The sequence below is a fragment of the Arvicanthis niloticus genome, chromosome 4 (assembly GCF_011762505.2).
Source record: "Arvicanthis niloticus isolate mArvNil1 chromosome 4, mArvNil1.pat.X, whole genome shotgun sequence".
In the NCBI taxonomy this organism is placed as follows: domain Eukaryota; kingdom Metazoa; phylum Chordata; class Mammalia; order Rodentia; family Muridae; genus Arvicanthis; species Arvicanthis niloticus.
In genome coordinates, this window is record NC_047661.1 from 17,036,465 (window position 1) to 17,063,412 (window position 26,948).

Genomic DNA, 26,948 nt, shown 5'->3' on the forward strand with positions numbered 1-26,948 from the left:
TTACCATCGGAACTTAACTGTGATGATTTCTCAATCACCATTTTGCGGTTTCCTTTTTTGTTTGGGAGGGGGGGACTGAAAAGCTAAAGAAGAGGCTTACTTTTCTGAGACTTGCATAAAGCATCTGGATCTTTGATGGCCTTTTCAAGAAACAGAGCTTTTTTTGATCAACGGGACTAGGATTTATAATGTCATAAGCACCTAAAACATCTCCTCAGGTCTGTAAAATACTCCTGTTGTCTAGGAGAAACCAGGAACCTTAAAGGCAAGTAAAAAAAAAAAAAAACAAGTGTATACTGCCCAGTTAAGTATGAGATCACTAACCAAATACATGATAAGAGTCCTATAAAGCAGGGAAACCAGCAGCACAGACCAAAACCACATCCATCCACAAGGCACATGTCAAAAGGCAGAACCACATTGGCACCACAAGCTCATCATTGGGTCCCCATTATTCTTACTTACAAGGACCTTAAACAGTTTATTCAATTGCTCTTCGCCTCCAATGTCTCATCTATAAAATAAGGATGATGACAATGACTCTCTTTCATCGAACTGCTACAGTGAGCAGATGTGCCAAGATATGGAGCAATCTTTCACATTTGAATGAAAGGAAAATGCAAACTGCCATCTTCCAAACTACTCACCATCTCCTGTGGTACAGAGCAAATTCCTGAGATACTTTCCATATGATACACGAAGCTGGAGGTTGCCTCCGGCCTTAACTTTATCTATTGAAATGGCCAGCCTCTTCCATCCGAAGTCTTCTCTGCTTATGCCTTGTATTCATCCATTTCAATGCAGAAAATACAAAACGGCTCACCGTGGTTAATCAATCCCTTCGCAACTGAGACCAGCCTGGAGGAATACCTTTGAAGAATCTACAAACAAAATCGGCAAACTGTTCCCTTTCCTATCCTCATACTTTTTTTCTGTGTATTAACAAATAAAACTCTCTCAGTTCATCCTTTTCCCTTCAAATGCTTTACCATCAAAATGTGTCTGTTTTGCTTGTTTTCAAGCATGAGAATGTGGTTTCAGTATCAGAGGAGTCATGTTTTATGATAGAGGGTACAGCTGGGTTCAAATATCTCCATTTAAACCTATATTTCAGCACACTCTAGAATCTGACTCCTTATAACCTTAGTCTTCAGAATTCGCATTTTAACCTGGAAAACAAACAGTATATAAAATAATGTCACAACACCATAGGAATTTCACAAAATACTTCAATTACAGGACACTGGCATAAATTTCAACTGGTGACAATAACAAATATTTGGTATGTGTGTCTCTGGGGAATGATCTCCTGAGGAATTGGTAATGAGGATAACACATACTGTTCCTGTGGCCAGGACAGAGAGGTTTTCCTATGGTTTCAGCCTGAAGACACAGACAGGTGTTTGTGAATGATTATCAAGCAGGGGCATCAGACACCTCAGTCCAGCAAGCACAGGAAATGAAAATGTCTCCCGAGTACTGGTGCACTAGAAGACATAAGGAGAAAAAGGCAGCTCTTCTCTAGGAAACAACCACATCAAAGGCAAATGTATCCTAAAGAGATTAGATAAGCAAATTTGCATCCCACCAGTTTGATTCTATCATAAGCCAATTCTAAAAAAGAACTTTTTTCACAATCGCATCTAAGTCTTGCAGTCACCCATGGAGGAAAGGAGAGGCGGCACAGCCCAGACTGCACCCTCCCATCTGTTACCAACAGCTTCAATACAATCAGAGATAGGAGTGGTGAAGGCCTGGGACTCTGGGCGATCTAATATCACATAGACTTATGTGCAGTCCATATAGAGGAGAGATCACCCATAATTATTTCTCAGTGGTGTGTGGAATCTATATTTTAAAGCTAAGTTATATTCTACATAAATATCTATAGGCAAAAGAAAGATCTGGTGTATAAAGAGAGCTTTTGACTTACAATTGACTTTGACCACTCCTGTGAAACTGCCAGGAATTATCTAAAAGGGGCCCTAATTTGTTGCAAAGTCACCTCCCAACAGCCGATGATAGAAGTCAGGAGTCAGGCAAGAGAAGCAGGTCAAAGAAGTGAGAAAGCTAAGGTGGGGGCGGAGCAGGATGCTAGAGACAGCCAGAGGGGTGTTTCTGTGACCCCTCTTAGCTTCTGAAAGGACACGGTGTCAAATGGGCCCTTTTTCTCCTTGTGAGGATGCACAGGAATGGTGCAGAGCAGACAAAGAAACAGACAACGAAATTGGAAGTCTTCTGATGACAAATTATTAATGCTTTCTCTTTGAGAAATTGCAAGCAGGCAGAAAAAGGTCTAACCTGAAGAGAATGATCAAAGACTGAAATCAAAGCTTTGATGCCCAAGATGCTTTAGAGCCCCCTAATCGCTAAGGAACCATGGATGCAGCTGGGAAGACTGTTAGCGCCAAGTACATTTTGGAATGAGTTGGTGACTTAATCCCTGGGAGGATACAGGAGTGGGATTAGGCGGTGATTAGCTGCCTCTGAATTTTAGCGATGACATTTAATTTGAAGCTAAATATTTATATTTCATTGTTAGCAACGCCTCTGGAGCTTTGTATCTTTAAAAACATATGCCAATGCAAGTGATGGGCTGGGAAGAATGATTTATTTGGTGAAAAGTTTGTTTTCTCAGAAGATTACATGAATGATCGAGCTATGAGGTATGGCATAAACAGGAAACTGTCCATGGGAAAAGCCTAGTGAGCTGAGCAGACAGCAACAGCCACACAGAAGTTTTCAGAGAGACGATGGATGACCAGTTCCCAGACATGACGACTCGGAGAAAAAAAAAGAAGCCTAACTTTTAAACATAACTGTGCATCTCACATATAAAGGCGTATAATAATCAGTGACAGCTAAGTGAAATCCTGATTAATCCATTAAATCAGCTCACTCAATGCATGCATGCAACTCAGTTGGCTTCAGGTCCCTTGCTGGGGGCCAGATACAGAGGAGCTTAGACTCTGTCCTGTCTTCAAAACCGCTATCCAGCAGTCGCCGAACCTGAGACTTTGAAGTGGTCCTAATCGTTTTTTCCCTATACTACACACCCTACTTCACAATCTCCTTTATGCAAATCCGAGTGGCCATCCATAATCTTGTTGTATATTGTTAAAGAATGGAAACTGTCTACTTCCCTAGGAAGACAGTCCATCCTGATCAGATTCTTAAAGTCCAGTAGGAGCCAATGCCATGCCAAGTAACTAAGAATGGAGATGATTAAAAACCAAAGCACTTGTCATGTAAGTGATAGGATCTCCAGAACCCATGCAAAAGCATGTGTCATCCCAGAGCACAAGAAGCAGAGAGCAAGCTGGCTAGCCCACCTACGGGGAGTAAGCTAAATGATTCAGCAAGAAACCATGCATCAACATGTCAGGCAGAGAGTTATTCAGGAAGATAATGGAGGCAATACTGTCCCATTCTGACCTCTTTCCCTCCCCTCAGACATGCCCATGCACTGTCATATACACATAACTCCACACATGCAGACATGTATACATATGTTCATACATAGCACATACACATGCATATACAAAAGAGGAAGAAAAGGTTTAATTGGAAGAGCTAGAAACACATCCATACAAAACCCTGCATGCTAGGAAAGTAAAAGAAAGCCAAATTAAAGTGCTTCCCCCATTAAGTAAGCATTATAAATTAGACTGCGCATTTTTTCACTTTCCAATTTTTTTGTGCAGCTAGGTATATACCTGTGTAGACATACAGTGTTCATGAGCAGATATTAAAAGTGCAGCATGAGTGAGAACATTGAACCTTGCCTACAAATTCCTGGCTAATTCCAAAGACAGCATTTCATAGAAGACACAGCAGGAGCCAGAAGGGCCAAGAAAGACACAGTGGGAGCCAGAAGCCATGATAAAATCTCCTGGAGGTTTCTATTCTGCCTAACCTAGTTAATTCCTCCAGGACTCAAAGTGCTAACTAAGAACACCCTGTGCAATGTAAGGAAATGGAACTGTATCTTTCTTTTTCTTTCTTTCTTTCTTTCTTTCTTTCTTTCTTTCTTTCTTTCTTTTGTTCTTTCAGTCTTCCTTCCTTCCTTTCTTTTTTTATTGTTTGTATAGTTGTGGGTTGTTTGTTTGTTTTTACTTTTTTATTGGTTATTTTATTTATTTACATTTCAAATGTTATCCCTTTCCCAGGTTCCCTTCCAAAAGCCTTCTATCCCCTACCTCTATGAGGGTGCTCTCCCACCCACTCCTGCCTCAGCACCTTAGCATTCCTGGGTCATTGAGCCTCCATAGGACCAAGGGGCTCCCTTCCCAGTGTTGCCCAATAAGGCAGTCCTCTGCTACATATCCAGCTGGCGCCATGAGTCTCCAAATGTGTACTCTTTGGTTGGTAGTTTAGTCCCTGGGAGATTTGGGGGGTCTGGTTGGTTGATATTATTCTTCCTATGGGGTTGCAAATCCCTTCAGCTCCTTCAGTTCTTTCTCTAACTTCTCCATTGCAGTCCCTGTACTCAGTCCCATGTTGGGCTGTGTGCATCCTCATCTGTATTGGTCAGGCTCTGGCAGAGCCTCTCAGCAAATGTCTTTTTAAAAATGGAGAGACTTCCAGTATAGTATCATTGGAACACAGTGAGGGGAAGCACATAACACTTGGAACGTTTTCTGCTATTGGTGCCCTACTGTAACACATTACTATTCTTCTGTATTTAAATATCATGGGCACAGAACAGCTAAAGAAATTCTTACTCCCTCGAAAATATTATGCTTAGATGAAACACGTCTTAAAAGAATTCAAAATACTTTAAGGCAATAAAATATTTGTGACTTAAAACTTTAGAAGGTGCTTGATCACTCCACTTGAAATTCCTCAACTAAAAAATGTACTTATGTAAGACAAGCTGAAGTGTTTGCATAGCAATTTGTAGAATAATAGAATGAACATGTAAAACCTTCCGAAGAACGCCAAAGCTACTCTGTGCAAATACCCTCATTCCAGTGTCTCAACACTCTATTCCTGGGTTATGTTTTTCACTTAATGAAAAGCTTCTTTCTTCTTCTATAATACGTAAATGACCAAATTATACAAGCCACTATCTATAATTTCATGTTTAAACTATCACATTTTCTCAGCCTTTATTTTCCTGTTATTTCAATAGTTCTTTTGTTGATTGACCATAGAAATACATTCTTCAATGAGAAGCAGAACATTTGTCATCAAAATGCATATATAAAATTTTAATCATGGCTTTTCAGGGAGAAAATTGTTCAAGTTACTCCTGGAAAAAGATTGTTTTTCTTCTTGAATTGGACCACAGTCAAAACGTAAAATTGCTAAATGAAAACAGAAAAGACTGAGTTATATTTTCTCAGCCCTGCCCACCGCACATCTTCATTTGCATTTCCATCCATTTTCTTCTACTTGAACCAGTCATCTTATTTGTTTCCTTTGATTTTAATGTCCTTCTCTCTCCTTTTATATTGCCATCTTGCATCAGGGTGTCCTCTATCAAAGCTCTTAGTTCTTCCCCGTAATTCTCTAAGTTAGGCATGAATTTGCCTTTATCTTACAAGTCTTCAGAATCTTCTGTAACCCATGACCAACCACTGTGTGTATAACTAAGGTAGCGAGCTTTGCCTGAATGCTTTGATTCTGGGTAAGTACAAATTATCATAGTAATATCATACATGAACATCTCCTTCTTTCTATATGAGAATGTGTCAAGAGCTACGGCCACATGTTTCCCCAGTCTTTACCCACATCAGAATGAAGATGAGTAGTATAGCCTCCCCTTGGTCTTCCAGGAGGTTTGGAACTGAAGTGCCACTCCAAAGATACCACAATGGTCATGCTACTGACAACAATGTACAATGGAACAGAATTTCCACACTAACTACGGACCTCTTCCCATATACTTTAAATAGTGTTTAGACTACTCAGAATACCCAGTATACTGTGGATATCATATACATGGTTGTCTGGATATATTATTTAAGTCATAAGAAGAAGAAAAAAGTACATTCATTCTTTTTGTTTTCCAAATAATTTCAACCTTCAGCTGGCTGAATGTAAAGAACCTGTTGACAGGGACTGCTGACTTCTTCCCCACTAACTTCCACTGTGCCAACATGGAAACCAAAGCAACCGGCCCATAGACTACAAGGAAGATATTGTGATATTGGTCTCTTTAGTAACTGGTGCTCTTCAGTTAGCTTAATACTTCTTACATAAGTCACAGATTTGCTTTGACCCTTCCCCAAAGTTGAACATAACAGAAACATTTCAACATTGTAGAAAATGCACGATCCTGGAGAAGATTATTTATGATAAATGAAAGCAGAAATCACAACAGAGCAAAATATAACATCTCTCCTGTTGAAATGAAAAAAAAAATCCCTAGTTAAGTTACATAATTAAACCCTCAGTTAAATGTTCTCTAGCATTCAGTCTTTAAGCAATTTTTAAATCATCCCAACAACTTCAACAAATGTGTTCTCAAAATGCAGTCAGGTTCTTAAAACTCCAGGTCTCGTGGGCTTTCTTTTCCTGCTCCTCCAAGTCTCCAGTCTCCGGCATTGTTCAGCTCCAACAGATTATAATAATGTTATTTTCACACTTGCCTTCTGTGGCTTGACATCTGATTCAATAAATGGGTGTGTTAAGCTATTACTTTCAGCCCACAAAAGGGAGTCCAGAAACCATTATTCTTTAGCAGCGATGAGGAAACAACTACTTCATCCCCCCTTCCACACAGCTGAGCACAGTGCTGCAGTGTTTCATGGTCCCTGTATTACACAGTCACAGGAAACAGTGCAGATACCCAAAGCACTTTACTCTTGTACAAGAAAAGAGACTTTCCTTTTGTGAAAGTTCAAAGCAAGTGAGGCATCTACACTATGTCATGTTCAGCCCTAGTATCAGCTACAGGTACAGTCAGAGGGTCTCCAAAACCATCAGCAAATTTAATAATTTGCTACAGGGACCCATGGAATTCACAAGAATCTGTTGTGTTAAAACTAACGGGGGCGGGGGGGGGCGGAAAACACTAACCAGAGGAAGTCATGCATAGGCTCGAGTTTGGAGAAGAATAGGATCTTCTATTGTGATTTTTCCATGATGGTAATATAAATCAACCTCTTGGAACTAACACGATCACAAGAACAGACTCTTACCAATAGGACAGTTCATGCTAGCTCCACCATTCAAAGTTATTACTGGGGATCCATTACTCAGGATGCTGATCACAGATATCCACAGAGTTGGCTTGTGGCTCTAAAACAAAACCTTCTGATGGACACCCAAAGCCGGAATTCTTAGTCGCACTGTTAGTCTTTGTGGTGGGCTAAGAACCTTAAGACAAGTTGGGTGTGTGCCAAGACTCTGCCTTGTTACTTTATTAGTTTATCTGGTGACCTTAGGTCTCCAGTGAGACAAAGGAAGCTATTGAGTCTATAATTTTAAGGCCTTAAAGAAAACCTCACAGAGGCTGAAGTCAAAGGGCAGAACACTCTTAGATAAGGTTAATTTCTTTAACACACGTTTTTAGTTTCTCTTAAATCTTTGATTTGGAGCACTTATCTCCGACTTACATACTCATTACAGATGTACCTATGGCCTTTGCTATTTGAAAGGTCAAGAGATGCTTATTAAAATAGTGGATGATAAAGACTAGTTTATCCGAGACCATGTAGAGGCAGGGGCCGTCATAGAGGGTGTGGAAGGCAATATGTTTCCTAGTAGAAAACCAGATTATCAGGATTTGGTGGGAGCAGCAGATACATGTGTCAAGGGCTGAGAACTTGAAATATGATGTAGAGAGAGGGATTCTCACCACATTCAAGCACTTGCTTTTGAGTGGAGAGACACCGGTATGTTTGAACCTTTGGGGTGAGTACAGGAAGAGAAACCTTCACAACATCCTTAGAGGTAGCTCTCAGCACTCCTAGATCCCGCATCAGCAACTATTTGCTGACTACCAGACCAGACCTGCATCACCATTAATTTCTGTATTCTCAGAAATCTGCTAAAGTGCAAATAGGTTGTCAAGAAGCTGCTATGGATTCTTTGTTTAAATGTGTTTAATGAGAGAAACAATGGAAATAATCTTATTGGAGGAAAGGGAAATGGGAATTATAAAAACCACAATGAGGATCCAAAATAATGAAGGAAGCCTGTTGTATAGAAGTTTGCTCTAGAATGAAAGCCTTCTATCTTGGATAGACGTTCATTAAGACACAGGATCCTCACAGGGGTAGCAGAGCAAATAATAGAATGTACTAAGGGAGGTAGAACATTCCACCCTACAAGGAAGTTTGCTAAGTACAGAAGAACTCAAAAGTTTCAGGAAGTCCCTGAAACTGACACTAGGTGCTTGTCCTCTCAAGCACATGTAAGCAGGATCTGCTGAGAGACATTCTAGGGACAACCAAGCTGCTTACAAGAAACAGAGGTCAGCCAGCCTAGATGGCACCTGGAAGAAATGGGGAATAACTGACCTATCAGGAGAAGACACTCTCTGATCTGTTGAGCTGCCTATATGTGCAGTACACTCCAAGTTTCTAGCTTCCATGAGCCATCACCCATGCTGGGGTAAGATTGTGGTGATGTGGCTGTTTGGGGGATTATTTCTGCTTCTGGCAAAACCCCAGTATGACTCACTGGTGGTATCTATCTACACATTGGTCTGTTGTGTGTGGGTGTGTCATTTATGCTCACATCTCAACCTCTCAACTCCACTCCCCTCCAGTCACACTATAATAAAATAACATATGGACTGGGGAGATGGCTCAGCAGTTAAGAGAACTGACTGCTCTTCCAGAGGTCCTGAATTCAATTCCTAGCAACCACATGTTGGTTCACAACCATCTGCAATGGGATCTGAAGTCCTCTTCTGGTGTGGCTGAAGGCAGCAACAGTGTACTCACATATATAAAATAAGTAAACATTTAAAAAATAAATTAAATAAGAAAGAAAAAACAACATGAACAAAAGACACTAAAACAAATAAAAAAAAAAAAAGGCACACAGGACTCACTGTACTGCAAGCCTGGCCCATGTCCATTTAGCTGTAGGATACTAACCTACAACATGAGAGTCAGAAACCTTGTTTGAAACATTGGCTTAACTGATAACAAATGTGACCTGTGACCAGGGAAATTCAGTTAGGCTTACTGTGTCTCTGTTACCTTGACTCTAATTTGGTAATAATACAAACTCTCCCATAGAGTGGGTGGGAGCTTGAACAAGGTAACATATGGGGAAACACCTTGCGTGGTTTTTTTTCCACTGCTGCATAATGATTTCATTAGTAGTTGAACAGATTGGAAAAGTAGCACCCTCTCTCCCTCCTTCACCCTCTCTTCACATGTGTGTTTATTATTTCTTTAAAGCAAGAAGGCTCTGCAGAAAATAATGCTTCAAAATAGTTCCATTAAAAAATACATTATACCTACATTTTCACCCCATTTTCCTTTATTTTTTGATTTTAATATAATTACATTCTTCCCTCATTCCTCTCTTCCCTCCAAACAGTCCCCTTCCTCCTTTTCAAAAACATGGCCTATTTTTCATTAATTGTTGTTTTACACACACACACACACACACACACACACACACACACACACATATATATATATATATATATATGCACATATACAATTCTTTTGAATATATAAGAGTCTCCATTCCCTACTGAGAGTCACAGAACACACCAGCGCTGGGGCTCTGAAAAGTTCAACAAAGGAGAACACTATATAGAGCCACATAATTTACATCTTTCCAGCCATAGTTAAACACAAAAGCTTCATTTCATCTTATGTTTCTTAAAATACAACAGAAAAGATGACCCAGAGACCAAACACTGAGAAATAGAGTATAGTAAGGAGACTATTCTAGTCAGATTTTTAAATACAATTATGATAAATTATGCCCTGTGCATTGAGAGCCATATATGTTTGATGTCTGCCTGGAGTACTCAAAATCACTGTATAAATAAGTAGGGAAGTTGGCACCTGTAACAGATGTTCTTCCTATCAAATAGATCTTAGCCTTGACACACACTGCACACATTTACAGTCCATGGATTTCTAAGTTCTCTCCATGTCACTGTACTCCTCCCTTTATTCCATTCAGACCGAACTTCTGGCTGTCTTCTTTAGGCTTCCCTCCATCTTCTACTCTGACCATCTCAGGGAATCCACCATTAAATCAAACTCAAGTTAGCTGCTTTGTGAGACTCTCCTCCCCGAGGAAGGCCAGCATGTTCAGCCTCTTGCCTTCTACACTTGTCCTCAAAAATGCCAGACACAACAGGAGGCAAGAAATGTTTGAAGCCTTTCTTCTTTACACAACATGAAATATCCTAATCACGTAGTGATTTTAATGACTGAATACACCACTGTCTAACATGGGGTAACCATATTTCTAAGATACAGGACTAGACCCCTAGTTCTGTAGAACAATATGATGAGCTTTTCCTGATATTACAAGGAATTATGCTTTCAAAAAAGGCTAGGCATAAACTGTCTAGCCAAATCAGGTGATATTAGTGTACATCCCATGCATTTTTCTCAGAAACACGTGAACTTGAATAAAATCTCTCCCTACTGTACATAGGGCACTCCATGTGCACTACCATGCACATGTGGACAGTCATGCACTTAAAATACAGATACACGAGCCCAAAGCACAGTGAGTGCAGAATGCTTATTTGTGCAATAAAACATATTCTCTTTGTTTTAACCAAGTTCTCCTTTCAAATCACACCTATGTTAAGAAAATATGAGAGGGGACTAGAAAGAAGGATCTGTAGTTAAGAGCACTAGGTGCATTTTCAGGGAATGTGGGTTTACTTCTCAGCACCCACATGCAGCTCACAACCATCTGCAACTCCACTTCCAGGGGATCCGATGCCCTCTGGCCTCCTCAGACACCAGGCATGCAGTCAGTACACACCTGCACACATCAAATGAATGGATGAATGAACGAATTAATGCTAAATAAATGTATGAGAGTCAGAAAGGATCAAAATACTTTATATACATATATGACTTTGTAAATAACAAAAATATTCTTAAATATTAAAGAAATAAAATATGGTATTTAAGTTCCCGTTAATAAATGAAATGGGACATTTCTATCTTACTTTATACCTGATTCACTAAAGTGAGCTTGATTTAATATAAGATAAAGCAAAGCTACACAATTTTATTGCAAGCAGCAATAGAGAGGAAAATGATTGTGTAAAGCTAGGCTACTTTCACAGTATGACATTTTCTTTCACTTTGGAATGTCATGTTCTTTCATCATATTGCTGTATCTTATAAAGATATATTTTCACATAACCTTCCCCATCTCCTGTGGCATTGCACAACCAAACAGCTGGGCCCTGTCCTGTCCAGCCTGGCAACAATATGGACACTCACTTTCACTTGACTCACCTCCCTCTGTGATCTGCTTCCTGTGTCAGTTTGAATCTGATTTGGAGAAGACCAATCATTACATTATAGTCATTTGTTTTCCTGTTTCCATAAGAACAATGTATACTTTTCTACATCACAGGTCAGCATATGCCTGTACAGTGAGCAAAACTCAGGTGGACACAATAATTCACCTCGGACTTTTATTTCCTAGCATGTTTTCAGAATTCAACACAGCAAAGAAGTAGAGGTATTTGACCTTCATCCAGTTGTGAACTCATCCCCAAAGCACCACCAGATTAGAAACATACCTTCAACATGTGAGTTCTTGGAAGGGACACTTCATATGCAAACCATACAGGTTTGTCTCTCCCGAAACTTATGTTGAAAGCTAATCCTCATTATGAGAGATTAAGAGATGAAACCACTTGGATCTTTTAAAAAGTGATTCCAGATGTGGTGTGGTGAGTGGATGGACAACATGCATGTGTATAATAAATTAAGGATTGATGGGTTAATGGACTGGCCAGTTCAGAGGCTAAGTCTCTCAAACTCTCTATTTCTACACATGATGCTCTTGTGTTCTCTCCAAGTAAGATGGTTATCACCAGACTTGGGCCCTCACTGTTGAACCAGAGTCTGAGTCCAAAGAAACCTCTTTTTATAATAATTTACCCAGTTGCTGATATCTGTCTTTCAGCAACAAAAAGCATGTGTTATTGTGTTATTAATGGCATGAGACTGAGTGCATTTCCAACACCCATACGCGTATAAAGTACATAGCTGTGGGGCGGTGGGCTGTGAGAAGCAGCTGGATGCTTGATCAAGCAAGAGCTTGGAACCCCAGAACCTTACTGGACAGCAGGAGTTCAGCTCTGCTCCTGGGCCCTGGTTCTTTTCATTTATCTTCAGCCCTCCAACAATCACTCCCTCAGAGAGGTCTATGGCCAACAGTCATGAGGAACAGGCCTCAGGCCCTAAAGAGATTTACATACTAATGAGATGCCTGAAGGCCAGAGGGTGGAGCCAATTAAGCATTCTTCCCCGGCCCCTCCGACTTCTCTTCCTCCCTATTTAACTCAGATCTGCCCTGGGTTTCTGGGGGTGTGCATCCAGATCCATCCACCATCCGCCATGACATTAAAGCTTGTAAAAACCCATGGACTTTCTTGTGTCATTGGGACTGTGCAGTGAGGAACCATAGAGAGGTCTTTAGTGAGCCGCTGTCATGCCTAATTTCCCCCTGGAGGAACCCTCAGCGTTTCCAGCCACAACTACCCACACATAGCACAGCTCCAAGTTCAAAAAAAAAAAGCATGGCTTCTGGTTTACCCTAATCATCATTATTAACATTCACCATGTTCTTCTTTATCATCAATTACGCCCTATGGAGTCAAATAGCCCTGTATGGAACTGTGCATTCTCCTCTGAAACTGTGGTGTTTACAAATATCAAGGGATTGCAATGGAGTCTCCTTTAACTGTGGCTTGTGGTTGCTACCATGGCTGTAGAAAGCACGCCCAAAAGGGTGCATCAACAATGTTCTTCCACAGCTGTGATTTCCAAATCAACGTCCAGATAAAAATCCCAAGCATGCATTTTAAACAGCAGGATATCCTTTTGCTGGGCACAAGGAAGGACAGAAAATCTTAGTTTACTATCCTTATAGACAGTTTACCAAATTCCTCAACCACAGATCCCCAGAGCTGTCAGTGAATCCCAGAACAAAGGACTTAGTCACTTTCATGCAGATTAGCAAGTCTCTTGCTGAGAGCTTAGGGCCCTACCAAGGCATCTTTATGTAACAAACATAACCACCAGCATTTACCTAGTGTAAACTGCTGGATCATGCTAAAATGTCTATCAATTTATCTCTACCACAGAACCTATGCTTTACGTCATTCCATAACATCTGCCTGTAATGCTCATATGGTTGTGATATTTTTTAGGTGTTTTCAATGAATGATTTTTTCATTCTTTTCCAAATTACCTTTGTAGCCTGATCTTATAATTCAATTAAAATAAGCCACCCACTTCTCTTAGCATGATTTGTTTTTTTACTAACCCCCTGCCACTTTCCCATTTTCATTGTTACACCAGGCCAACTGCAGAAATGAAGCAAAAGATGAAGGGAAACTTTCTGCCCAGTTCCCAATACTGCTTTGCTAATGGCGCTGCAACAAAACGCCACAAGATGAGTTAGTTAAGCAACAAAAACAAACATATCTCTCTGTGCTTTATTCCATTAAATAGCACCATGCATAGACAGCATTAGGATTAACTGAAAACATGTCACATATGTGGCATATAATTGATTCAAGCTCTTTGGCCAGAACTGGAAGACCCCATATTGTCTCCTAAGGACTGTGAAGATGCACATCTCCCAGCTGCCTCTCAGCTCACTTCCAGACATTTGTAGGAAATGTTTGATATTTCTTGTCATATACCACCATTATTTTGATGTCTTCATTTTCTTTTGGTGGCCTTTCTGTGTGCATGCCTCTCTGATCAAAATTTTCTTGCTAGCTGTACCACAACCTCATTTTGACTTAATTATATCTGTAAGCAAGCCTATATCAAAATAAGATCGCATTATAAGGTACTTGGATTCATAACTTCAATATAAGAAATGTGGTGGTAGTGGAGGCCATTTACCCTACAGCATGCCTCAAATAAATAACGCCCTTAGGAAAATTTCAATGTAAGAAAACACTTTGCCCCAGCCTTCAATCCACCAGTACTAAACACAGACAGTCAATGTAGTTCCTTGACTAGAACATGCCTACTGGCCAGCTGTATTTGTGACTCAGTCTCTAAAAGAGTTCTGGTTCCCCAGCGCAGGGAGCAAAACAATTGGAGCCTTTCCCCTCTGATGTGGGCTCCCCCTCTAGGATCCTCAGAGCAACCACAGCAAACAAGTGGTACAGGTGGATGTTGCATTCAGCTTATAAGTCACACCTGTTATTCCTTAAGGCCTCTCACAAATAACAACCCATGGATGTCATGCAGCCACACCAAAATCGTCAGAATGACATCCCAGCTTTCAGCTTAAACCAACAAGCTCTTGGGCCAGAACATAGTATACATTGATGTAACACGTCCTACATCCTTCCTGCTTGCCTTTAGACCAGTCTCTGTGACTCCATAGTACATAGAGTGAGGTAAGAATATAATATTCATTCCATAGCCTTTAGATCATTGGTAACTTAATGTATATGAAATTCTGAAAATACTGTCTGGAAAATACATTGATGGGACTCCAGCAAGCCGAAGTTCTTACTTGTCTCTTTAAAAATGATAATGCTAAGACTGGAAATATAATTTCTCTAAGACAACATAGTCAACAGTGTGGCCTAGCCTCAGCCTCAAAATGCCTGAAAACTTCCCAGATATCATTCCAAAAATGTCTTAATTTTTGTATATCTAAGCAACATATTTTGAGGTGCTAAGGACACTTGGGGATTCTTCCATAAGTACAGGAAATGGAGAGCCAACTAGTGACGCTGAATATTCAAGATACCCTAACTTGACCTGCAAAGATGGCTCTGCATTTACCCGTGCTGACTGCACAGTCAAGAGGCTGGAAATTTGGTTCGCAGCACCTGAGGAACAATCCAGGCCTTCCATTCAAACTATAAACACAATTCTGAACGGTATGGAGACAGGGGAATGCTGGGGCTTGCTGGCTTCCAGTCTAGCTGACAAAATGGAAGCACCAAGTCCAGGGAGAAATCCTGCCTTAAAGGATAAGGAATATGGGGAAAAAGACAAATAAACATGTCCAGATGCCATCTTATAGACTCCGTATGCATATATGCACACATGTGCACTAACACACACAAGAGAGAAAAGGGATGGAGAAAGAGAGGAGGAGGGGGAGGGGAGGGAGAGAAAGAGAGAGGGAGAAAGAGAGGGATGGAGGGAGGGAAGAAGGGAGGGAGGGAAGGAGGGAGGGAGAGAACTCCAAATTCAGGACTGTCTTATTCAGAAAAGTGAACTTAACAGAATTATGAGGAATTCTACCAGTTATCCCTCTGCATATAGAGTATTCAAACACCAGGTTTGGCTGCATCAAAACAGGCAAATTCTGCCCCAGACCCAGGACAGATAGCATATTTTTGGTCACTTATTGTGACCACTTTCTATAGCCAAGACTATTGTTGTTGCTCCTTGATCTATGGTAGTTTTTCTGTCTGTGGCAAATATACTAGCATTTCTACCGAATTTCATATGATTAATTCTGTTTATCTTTAATAACTGTCTCTATTGCGTACTTACAAGCATTTTCGAGAAACCTCTCCTCTCCTCCTGGTATGACACAGATGAACAACCTCCTCTATTTTTTGGACAGAATCATCCTCCATTGTAGCAATCTAGTACACAGCCTGCTATGTAAATATTTAGAAGGTTGATTGACTGACCTACAGAGTGGATGAACACATATGCATAGAAAACAAGAAAACTTGAAGCCTCCCAATGGCCATCTTATCCTTTTACTTGACTTATGAGCAGAGAGCAACAGAGCAACAGAAAGTCGGGTAGTGACATGGAAATGAGGTGTGACTTGTGTGTGAAATTCATCAGTTCACATAACTCCCAGATCTCTCTGAAGCTGTAACATTTCAAAAGAGAAAACTTCACCACCAGCTCTCTCGCTGGATTTGCATGTGTTCAAATCTTCAAAGCATTTCTTTTGATTTCTTTAACCAATAGTTATTTCAGAAAGCTCTTCATTACTTCCTAATTGTCCAAATTTATTTTCTTCATTTGCCTCATTAGAGGTAGGGATTTTTTTTTTCAAATGAGTTAAGTAGATCATCAAATTTAGAATCATTACTAACTTCAATCGTGGTTGTCGCTTATTAGGACAATCCCACTCTGAGCAGGACTATAGTCTTCATCTTTAAAAGGGCACCTGGCTTATTTTTTTAGAGTTCTCTTTTACCATACATAGTAAAACCAACTTTGCTACAGACTACATATTCACTATACGAGTCAATGAGTCTGAGATATGTATGACATCCTCGGTTCTGAATGATTATGTGAGGATTCTCTCATTAGTAAATATCAAAATATAAGTAAATAACAAGATTTACCTCAACTTTAATCCACAATCATACACAGTCATTATACTAATACACACAAAATCCTTAAGCATAGAAAATTTAAACTGCATAAATCACTAAGCCAACAACTCCATAGCTAGAACAGTCTTTATAAAATATAAAGTACAGTATTATCACAAGCCTGATTATTGTGCCAAAAACTAGAACAAAATTTGGAACAAATGTTTATCTCTCAATAGTTAGAAAAAAAACAGGTGGCACACTCATGTAATAAACAGCGGAGAGTATACAATTCAGTAAACTCAGAGAATGACATAAAAGCTTTCAAAAGCTGAGGCAATGGAGAGAGAACACAGTAGACAGGAAGAAAGAGAATAGATAGAAAACACTAGAGGGGCTTCAGCAAAATCCTGTGCTGGTATATGCTCTCACATGCGGACACATTTATACCCATGTGAATATAAACAAATATAAACAGGGTGCCCATCATGGTCAACTGTAGGCAGGAGCAGTTCTGTATAGTCTCAGTTTGCAATACTGCATAGACTGAAATTTTGTAATACGTGGGATTTTTTTTTAATGTTTTAACTTTTGAGTTATTTTATGTATAATTTCAAACATCAACTTATTTTACTGTGTGACACACACACACACACACACACACACTAGTGGGCAGATATTACTCATTCACGTATAAGATTTTCTGGTCCCTAAAGAAGTGTTATGTTAAAGGCTTCCTCACCAGGCTATAATAGAATTTCTTTTAATTAGGTTCTCCACCAGCTTCCCAACTGCTTGATTTCCTAGAAAATCTCCATTAAAAACACCTTAGTTTATACAGTTAAGGGTTCCCCAAGTCTGTGGGTGAAATACAGTCCCATGCAGAAGCCTAAATGTCTATTCTTTGGGAACAAGGCCTTAGGTTGTCAAATCCTTTTTAAATTTAACAAGATCCCTATAGCAGGAGAAGAAACAGTGTCAGACTCTAAGGCAAGTGTGCCTGGACAGCAGCACTGGCAAGCCCAGCAGGGATTTTTGGTGGGTATTTTGTATGTGAGTGTTCTCCTGTGGCTCTGGAGACTTCATGGTGTATAGACAAGCTTGTGCAAAAGACAGTCTTTCTTCCTATGTTTAAAATTATTCACCAAGCCAAAAGTACAAAAAAGAAATATCTGACTATTTAAATTTCAGATAGCACATTAATTACTTTGGCATGGGAGTTGGTAAGAAGTTAGAATCATCAAAATATTCAAGCACTGGTGTAAATGATAAGGAATAAATTAACCCAGGTATAATTGGGCCATTATCATTACCATATGCCTCTTTTATTACCTTTGTCCTCTGGGACCTGATATCCTGCAAGATTTGCTTCACAAAACAATGCATTTATAAATTAATAACTAATTATGTTTTTTAAAAACAAAGAAAAGAAAAAAATCTCAGTGAACCAATAGCATCGGTAACTCCACACCACAGTTATTTGCCTAAGAAACCTTTAGTACCAATTTAGTATCAATTTAGTATTTAAAGTCAAATAATTTGTTACCAGGGATTTGAGTATGGGTTTGTTGTTGTTATTGTTATTTATGAAAAAAATAGCAAAATAGTAAGGATACAGCCCAGAGCTCAAAGCCTCCACTGATCTTTGTCTACAAACCAGTCCTGTAGTCAAACCATAAGCCCACCAGCTTTATGTTCATTAACATATTTTTAAAATGTCAACTCAGAGAAGAGTTTGGGAATTAATTTACAAGAACATCTCTGAAGTAACCTCTGGAAGACAGGCGGAGGGTTGTCCTTGAACTGTGGAACTGTGGAGGAGCCAGAAAAGCATGAGGCTGGGACCTCAGAAGTCATGTTTGCATTCATTTTTAAAAATCTAAACAATTGCCAGACAGAGAGAGAGAGAGAGAGAGAGAGAGAGAGAGAGAGAGAGAGATCAACTTCTTTAAGTGAGGCTTCATTCTGTAGTAGAGGCTAAATCCTTAGTCATTTGGAAATGCCCCAGACAAGAAACATCCTATATGTGCATATCCAAATTAACAGTCAAGTTTCCATTCTTAAAGAGTAGATTAATGAGTGTTGAAGTTTTGCAAACCATCCAAGTCTTATGACTTCCAGGTTTTGTATTTTTTTTTTAAGATAACAGGATAAGATTAGTCAATATTGCATAACATGAAGCTCACGCTGATTGTATTTTGCTCATTATGGAACCCAGAGATCTTGCAGAATAGCCAGAATACCGTACCACAGCAGCAATTTCAAGCTTTCTTCCATGAGAGATTAAGCATCCAACACTTTCTCTACAAAGTATAGCATCTTCTACTCATGATGACCCTTTGAATTTTTACAGTGAAGACTTACAACTAAACCACAAGGCATATCTTATGATGCTTGTTACACTGTGAGTCTGGATTTCTGCTTGGTCACTCATTTTCAGTGGTCACTAATTTCCAGAGAGCTAACCTGCCAGGACACGGCTGGCAGATGGTGCTAAACTGTAGGTGACTTACCATATTGACAGTGGGGTCCATGAAATCCTTGTATACAAAGGCACTGCTGAGTGTCCCCATCTGAGCACTCGCTTCCACTGAAATGAGTTCCCAAGGAAGAGACAGCTAAAGGGAATGTGCAAAAGAAGGACAGGTAGAGTTGGGAGAAAGAAAGAAAACCATCAGCATAGGTACACACTGGACAGTTAGTATAACATGATCTAGAACTTTCCACTGGCCTCTCCAGAAGATATCCTATATAAAATCATTATAGAAAATTGCCATTACAAGACAATGGCTGATGGAAGCCTTGCAGAATTATCTGTAGGAACATTCCTGAAGCTTTTGCATAAATGCTGATTCTGAGAACTGCTCTAGAACGAACTAATATGAATTTACCTTTTAACAAGACACCAGACTATTTGTATTCACATTGTGAGTGAAGTATTAAAATAAAGAAGTTGCATGATAAGGTGACTGTGGTCAAAATGATTTCTAAAACAAAATGAAAAAACCCAAAATGCTGATGTTTAACCAGAGGCAAAGAACTTGAGCAGTTGTTAAACAATAAATATAAAAACTTTATTGCAAAGTCATCAATTTTCTAGACTTTGTAACATAGTTAGGATGGTATTGTGGGCAGATCTTTTCACTGATGTTAAACCAACCAGCCACAGTGGCCTGAGTTTAAACACACTCTTGCCACAGCACTCAACCCTATGCCCACATTCAACAAAACTTCTCCATTGTCTTTCAAAAGCAGAAAGCTCATAGAGAAAGGAGACGAGACGGGATGCTGGCAAACTCTCTACAGCCCACAGGGGCAAGAGAGATGAACTGTAATCATTGACTAGACCCACAGAGCAATTTAGAGGATTTGGCAATCATCATCGGCACCGAACGCCTCATGAAACACACCACCTCTCACAGCCTGGTGAGCCATATAATGCTACTGGCTCTGCTCCTGAGAGCTGCCAAACACAGCATTCCGAAGGTTCAGAAATACCTTCACCAGAGGTTTGTAAACAGTGGAAAACCTCATCTTGAAAAGTAAACTGCCTCCAGAGTTCAGCAATTAATCATGACAAGCCCAAGTTGGGAAATCCCATTTAGATTTAGTACAGTGATTTCCCTGCGGACTTTTGAACCAACTACGGATTACAAATTTGATGATACTGGAAAGAGCTAACAAGCAGGTGGGATGGACATCAAGGAAAGCCTTTCTGGCTTTAAAGCAACTAACTGACTTTTAGAGCGACAGAATACACAGCAGCTTTCATGGGTCCTGAGCTGCAACCCATCATTAAAATGCTTACCAGAAAGGCTTTGTATGCATATGTTCCCATATTACATGGGAGTCATTAGTGTAGAGCAGTGGTTCTCAGCCTGTGGGCCATGACCCCTCACAGGGGTTGCTTAACATCACCAGAAAATACAGATATTTACATTGTGGTTCATAACAGCAGCAAAATTACAGTTATGAAGTAGCAACAAAAATAAAGTTATGGTTGGGGTCACCACAAAACGAGGAACCATATCAAAGGGTCACAGCACCAGGAAGGCTGAGAGCCATTGGTCTAGAATAATACTCTGAATCTGCAGCACTTCTCAAGATGCTGAAGTGTGATAGGTTGAAGCAACAGCATTTCCTCCTTGTAACAGAGAACCTGGCAGGAAGAATTACAACTTACAGGAGAAGCAGCCTGGTTCATCGTCCCATCGGTTCCAGCCAGGGCAGCACTGGAAAACTGTCTGGTGCTCTATGGCATACACGTGTCTGTAGATGATGTAGTAGCGAATCCTACAGAGCACAGGATATCAGTCAGGACAATGTATCATTCCTCTGATGGCAAACTTATCATTTCACAATTATAAAAATGCCTCCCTCCAATTCAAATCCTGCCACATACATTGGGAGGTAGATGAATGAGAAGATGGATAGCTATAGATATATACTTTGTATATAGTACATAACTACCACATCACGCATGTAATAAATATAGTTTTAGGCATAGGTTGAGGAAGATTAAGAAGGATCCTGTGTGTAGTTTATTTTGATATCCAGATAGCGTAGTCTATCCTGAAGACCTCTCAAGTTTTCAAGAATGAAATCCAAAGTTGTGGAAGGGCTCATGACCACGGTCCATGCCATTACTACCACTCAAGAAGACTGTGGATGACCCTTCTGGAAAGCTGTGGTGTGATGGCCATGGGGCTGCCCAGAAATCATCCCTGCATACACTGGTGCTGCCAAGGCTGTGGGCAAGGTCACTCCAGAGCTGAACAGGAAGCTCACCGGCATGGCCTTCCATGTTCCTAACTCCAATGTATCCATTGTGGATCTGACATGCTGCCTGGAGAGACCTGCCAAGTATGATGACAAGAATGTAGTGGAGCAGGTTATCCAAGGGCCCACTGAAGGGCATCCTGGGCTACACTGAGGACCAGGTTGTCTCCTGTGATTTCAACAGCAACTCTCACTCTTCCACCTTTGATGCTGGGGCTGGCATTGCTCTCAATGAAAACTTTGTAAAGCTCATTTCCTGGTATGACAATGAATACGACTACAACAACTGGGCCATGGACCTCATGGCCTACATGGCCTTCAAGGAGTAAGAAGCCCTGGACCACCCACCCCAGCAAGGACACTGGGAGCAAGAGAGAGGCCCTCGGGTGCTGAGGAGTCCCTGTCCCAACACTGAGCATCTCCCTCACAAGTTCCATCCCAGACCCCATAATAACAGGAGGGAGCCTAGGGAGCCCTCCCTACTCTCTTAAATACCATCAATAAATGTTCACTGTACCCTCTCCCCCCTCCCAAAAAAAGAAGAATACTGAAATCCTGAAATAAGAAGATGTATGCATTTCAGGTTAACATCAAAGGCTCATTATACATTGGTCCCACTATAGCTTGCATTCTCAGCCAGAGTTAAAGTCCAAAATAGGGTGACTGTCCTTAGTTAGGGTAGGGAGAATATAAGGAATCAACCAATGAAAGCGTATGTGCCCTCCCAGAATGAGCACAGTGCATGATAGGAAAAAGTTTGTATGTGGGCTGCAGAGATGGCTCAGAGTCCTTGCAGAAGATTCACGTTTCCAGTGCCCATTTGTAGAGTTTACAACCACCTGTAGCTCCAGCTTCAGGGGATCTGACACTCTCTTCTGGCCTCTGCAGACAGGGTATGCATGCACGCGCACGCGCACGTGCACACACACACACTTAAAAATAAAACCTTTATTAAAAAAAATAAATACAATGTCAAAATTTCACTTGAGATGTAGCAATTACAGTAACAGAGGAGTTCAAAGACCTTTCATGAGAAAGGAACAGGGCATTTACCATAGTGTTGAATTGCCTGCTGACTGTAATACCAAACGTCTCAAAGCATGCTGATGATCTATCAAATCAAAGTTCCATGAATGCTTTAATCCTCAAGGTTCTAGCTCCTCTTTCGAATTCACGTACGTTGTCCTGTGTCCTAGCCCAAATCCTTCGTTATTCAAAACCAGTTTCTCTTTCCACTTCCTATAAAGTCTCCCTTCCGTGTCAACTCTCTACTGCTGCGGAGTTCATTGACTTCAGCATCGCGTATGGCATTTAATTATTCAATATTTTGAAACACTGCCTAGTATTTTTTTGGGTACATCTTTCCAATTAGGCTATGACTAGATGTATATACAAACGAAAAAAAGGGGGCTGTTTGGCAAGACACCAATTATTTTCCTCCATTGCTACCCTTCCCAATCAGTGCGACAAGCAGAATTGTTAAACTAGTAAGCTCTCGACGATAAACAGATGAAGCCTGTGCTACATATTAATGTTTGTTTTCCCCCAGTTCTAGGCAGCTATAAGGCTGACGATTCTCTTTGGTTCAGATCAATATTTACAATGATTAAACCACATTGGGGTAATACAAAAAAAATTAAATGAAAACCCATTTAAAAAAAAAATTTCTAGGGCTAGAGAAACATTGTAGTTGGTAAAGGGCTTCTCCTCCAAGCTAGGGACCTTGGTTCAACCCTTGAATGTATGTGAAAGCTGGAACACATTTATAATCCCAGTACTCCTAGGAGGCCAATAGAAGGCAGAAGCAGGAGAACTCCTAGAATATCACTGGCCAGGTAAGTCACAGTGAACAAAAGTGACCTGGCCTCAAACAACCTTGAAAGTAAAAACCAACACCCAGGGCTGTTCACTGACTACTGCAATGTGTGCTATGGCACACAGGCAGGCACATACACACACATACACACACACACACACACACACACACAATAAATAAAAATCATATATACTATAAGCATCCTCCTAATTTTTATGATAAATTCATTGCTACTGGTTTGTATTAGCACACATCTTGAGTATCTTCAGGGTATCAACGTTATGCTGTATGTGAAAAATATGTAATCAACGCTTCTCATGTGATCTATGCATGCCATTATTTTTACAGCTTTACACACTAAAGCTCAGAGAAATATATGAACTTAACTTAGGGCCACAAAGCAAGTAATAAATAGGGAAAATTTCCTGACTTAACTGTCAATTAAATATTCTCAATCTAAAACAACACCCCCAAAAAAGTATTCATCTCAAGGATAAATACATATACACATATGAATATACATACGCATATACATATTTACAGTTATACAGTATTTGGTCTGTATTAAAACTGTTACCATGCTTGTACAATATAAAGGCTAGATACTTAAAAACACCCTAACTTTTCACTGCTGATAATAGTATTAATGAATTCATTCATCTGAAACCACGCTTTCCTATTAAGATTTATCATAAATTTAGATCCTTTTGATTGATTTACATAAAGTCCAAACCATTAGCACCCATTAGTATCAAAAGGTTCTTATATGATTTGTGAAACTATTTTAAATCTTTGTACAAAATAAGGTCTCCCTGAAGCCTGGACTCTTAGAAAGCATTGTGGACACTTGCTTTTCTCCCTCCTCACAGCCTGCTGTGTTGATCCTCATTCAAAGGCTGTAGTAAAGTTAAAGAATCTGTGGTATCAAAGTGTTTCTCCATGACAAGAGCAGGTCAGATGTTGGTTCACAGCTGCAGAGACCCTGGATCAAGCAGAGCCAAATTTAGCAAACCAACACAATATCCCTTGTTTCTGCTGGTTCTCTGATCTTTAGCTTTCAATACTACATCATATCCAGAGGTAAAATTGGTGTCATGAAACCAAAAAATAGTTCACACACAATTGAGATTTAACATAAAATAAGCACCCACTGATGAAGGAAACTGTGTAATTGTGAATCTTCTTGGTAAGTGCTCCTTGGCTCTTTGACTTAATTATCCAACCATTTCCTACAGTTCATGGGATAAAGTATTTAGGAACAGATGAAGCTTCTGGTTTGGGGTTTTAACAATTACAGGAGTTAGGACATCACCTTACCTTCTTTCATATCCAATGCACCACCGTGGGCCTGGGCAGCCTTGTTTCCAGAACTGGATGGTGTCTACGAAAGCTTGGGTACATGGGCGTGACAGTCTTACCAAGGTCAGCTGCTCCTCTCTGCAAACATTTGGCCTTCACAAAAAGAGAAATGAGCAGTTACACAAAAAGGTGTCAGCAGGTTCTTCTGTACAAAGCATGGGCGCTTATCTATCCATTTTTCACAAAACGTTTGTAATGGCTTAGAGAAATACATATAGAAAGTAACAGGCAAGAGCTGGGGAGATGGCTCAGTGGTCAAGAACACTAGCTGCTTGCTCTTCTAGCGGTTCTGACTTCAATTACTAGCACCACATGGTGGCTCACAACCATCTGTAATGGGATCCAATGCCCTTTTCTGGTGTGCATGAAGACAGCATACACATATACAAAAAAAATACATATACATAAAATAAATAAATCTTCTTTTAAAAGTGACAGGCAAAAAGTCAGGCAGTGTTTTTGAAAATTTCAGGCTTCATAGCAGTGTACAATTAACATGTGTCAATTGAGGTAAAATATTTGTGATATTGGAGACCAGGAAGAGAGAAAACTGAAATAAATTTTGAAGATCAAGAACATCTTAGAGATATGCAAGTTGTTATATTCCCACATGGTTAAGATCATTAGGTTGCATATTAAGTTCTGAATTTTTTTTCAGCCCAAGTTTAGAAAGAGAAAGAATATCAGGATTCTCAATACTTGTGAAGCCAGTTCATCAAAGAACTTTGATCTCTCCTGGAACACATTTCTGAGCAGTATTTTCCATCTGTATGTTTAGCTTGATTTCACATGAAATGTGATGTTTGTTTAAACACAAACAATTTTCAACTTCCCTGTCAAGGCTTGCTTCCTGCTTTTGTTATAAAGCAACCAGGGAAGGAAAGGGTGTGAGTCAAAAGGTCTGTTGACAATGAAGGAGAATATCACAGTGTAGGGTCCCACTATAGAAATATAGTCTTATATTAAGTTAGTCCAGACTCATAGGACTTTAGGAATAGAATACACTGATAATCTCCATAAAGTACCAATATCACTTAGAAGCCTTTGTGAGTTTAAGAATTCTTTTGGTATTGACCTATTTTCTAACTCAAAGTAGTCTTCATTTGGAGTAATACTAATTATAGTAGCAAGCCGGGCAAACCGTTCATGCTGTCCATGCCTTCAAGGCCTTTGACAAAGCCACACACTGACACAAACTGGCAAGGTGAAAGATTAGTCCAACGCCTCTGATGCCACTGATTCCACAAAGCTGACACTCCGCTGCAGTCTGCCTTCCTTCCAGTCTCAGATCATTTTATGACTAAGATTCTACTCACAGCCAGCTAAAGAAGTAATAAACTCCATTTGAGTTGCTACAGTCAGCTCCTAAAAGTTGTGAACTTGCCTGGGGATGCAAATTTAATACTGATAAACAAATGTCTAAAAGTGTGCCCAAACATGACTCAGTGACACCACCCCTGCTGACCATGGTTTCCTTTTGTTAGCTCACATCTCACTTCTCACATCCACATACATTTCTAAGAGGCAACTGCTGTTTAGATTTGTCACGGCCAACTTCTGAACTTCATTTATGCGTTTGAATAGCACATTTTAATGCTTAATATAAATGCGGAAATAACAAAGGAAGTATAAAAATTGCACCTAAGACAGACATTCTTAAAATCATCGAGAACTGGTCAGAAAATCTAAAGAAATTTTTATCTTTTAAGAATCTGCTAGGCAGGCATGGTGATACAAGCCTTTACTCCCAGCACTTTGGAGGCAGAGGTAGGCAGATCTCTGTGAGTTCGAGGTCAACCTGGTCTGCATGAGTGAGTCCAGGACAGCCATGGCTCCAATAGACAGAAAAACCCTGTCTTGAAAAACAAAAACAAAAATCTGCTAATAGAGAATACAAATATACTATATATATATATATATATATATACATATATATATATGTGTGTGTGTGTGTGTATGTATTTATGTATTTATACATATATTGATACATATATATATGAACATATATGTACAAATATATAATATGTATATCATATATAGTATATAACCATCTCTATAGAAATACAAATAAATTCATATGTATACATGAATACAAATATATTTATATATTTATGAGCACAAAGGTCTGATATTTTGTTATCAACAGTATAGCATTACACAGAAGTCCACATTGAATTCCAATGAACAACATCTCCTTTTATCTACCCACCAATCCACTCATATGAAAGTTATTTATTTTGTACCTGTACACATAATAGTTTGTTTCAGAAGCATTTCAAAAAATAAGACATTGGGTATGTGTAATCTCTCATAAAGTACTGACCAGGAAGTGATGAGCTGAGAAACATAATGAGGGCTAGCTAGCCAGTAAAGGACACATCACCAAACTACCCAACAATGTAGGTAAACTGCCCTCAAAAATAATTAGGGAAACTTATTAATTCCTCACAGAAATTGGCTAAGGACAATCTCTTCTATAGTATTTCAAGCTGAAACACAAATGAGGCTGAAAGAGTTTCTAGAAATCACATCAAC

The 26,948-nt window shown here is 39.7% G+C and overlaps 1 protein-coding gene across 1 annotated transcript in view; it reads right to left on the minus strand.

Moving 5' to 3' along the window:
* The window catches only part of LOC117707158 (EGF-like and EMI domain-containing protein 1), a 530,582-nt gene that overhangs the window by 444,160 nt on the left and 59,474 nt on the right, over window positions 1-26,948 (minus strand). The window contains exons 2-4 of the mRNA XM_076932235.1: window positions 24,372-24,506; window positions 20,643-20,752; window positions 18,973-19,077 (exon numbers count right to left, since the gene is read on the minus strand). Of these exons, the coding sequence (XP_076788350.1) occupies window positions 18,973-19,077; window positions 20,643-20,752; window positions 24,372-24,506 (350 nt within the window). The remainder of the gene's footprint in view (window positions 1-18,972; window positions 19,078-20,642; window positions 20,753-24,371; window positions 24,507-26,948) is intronic.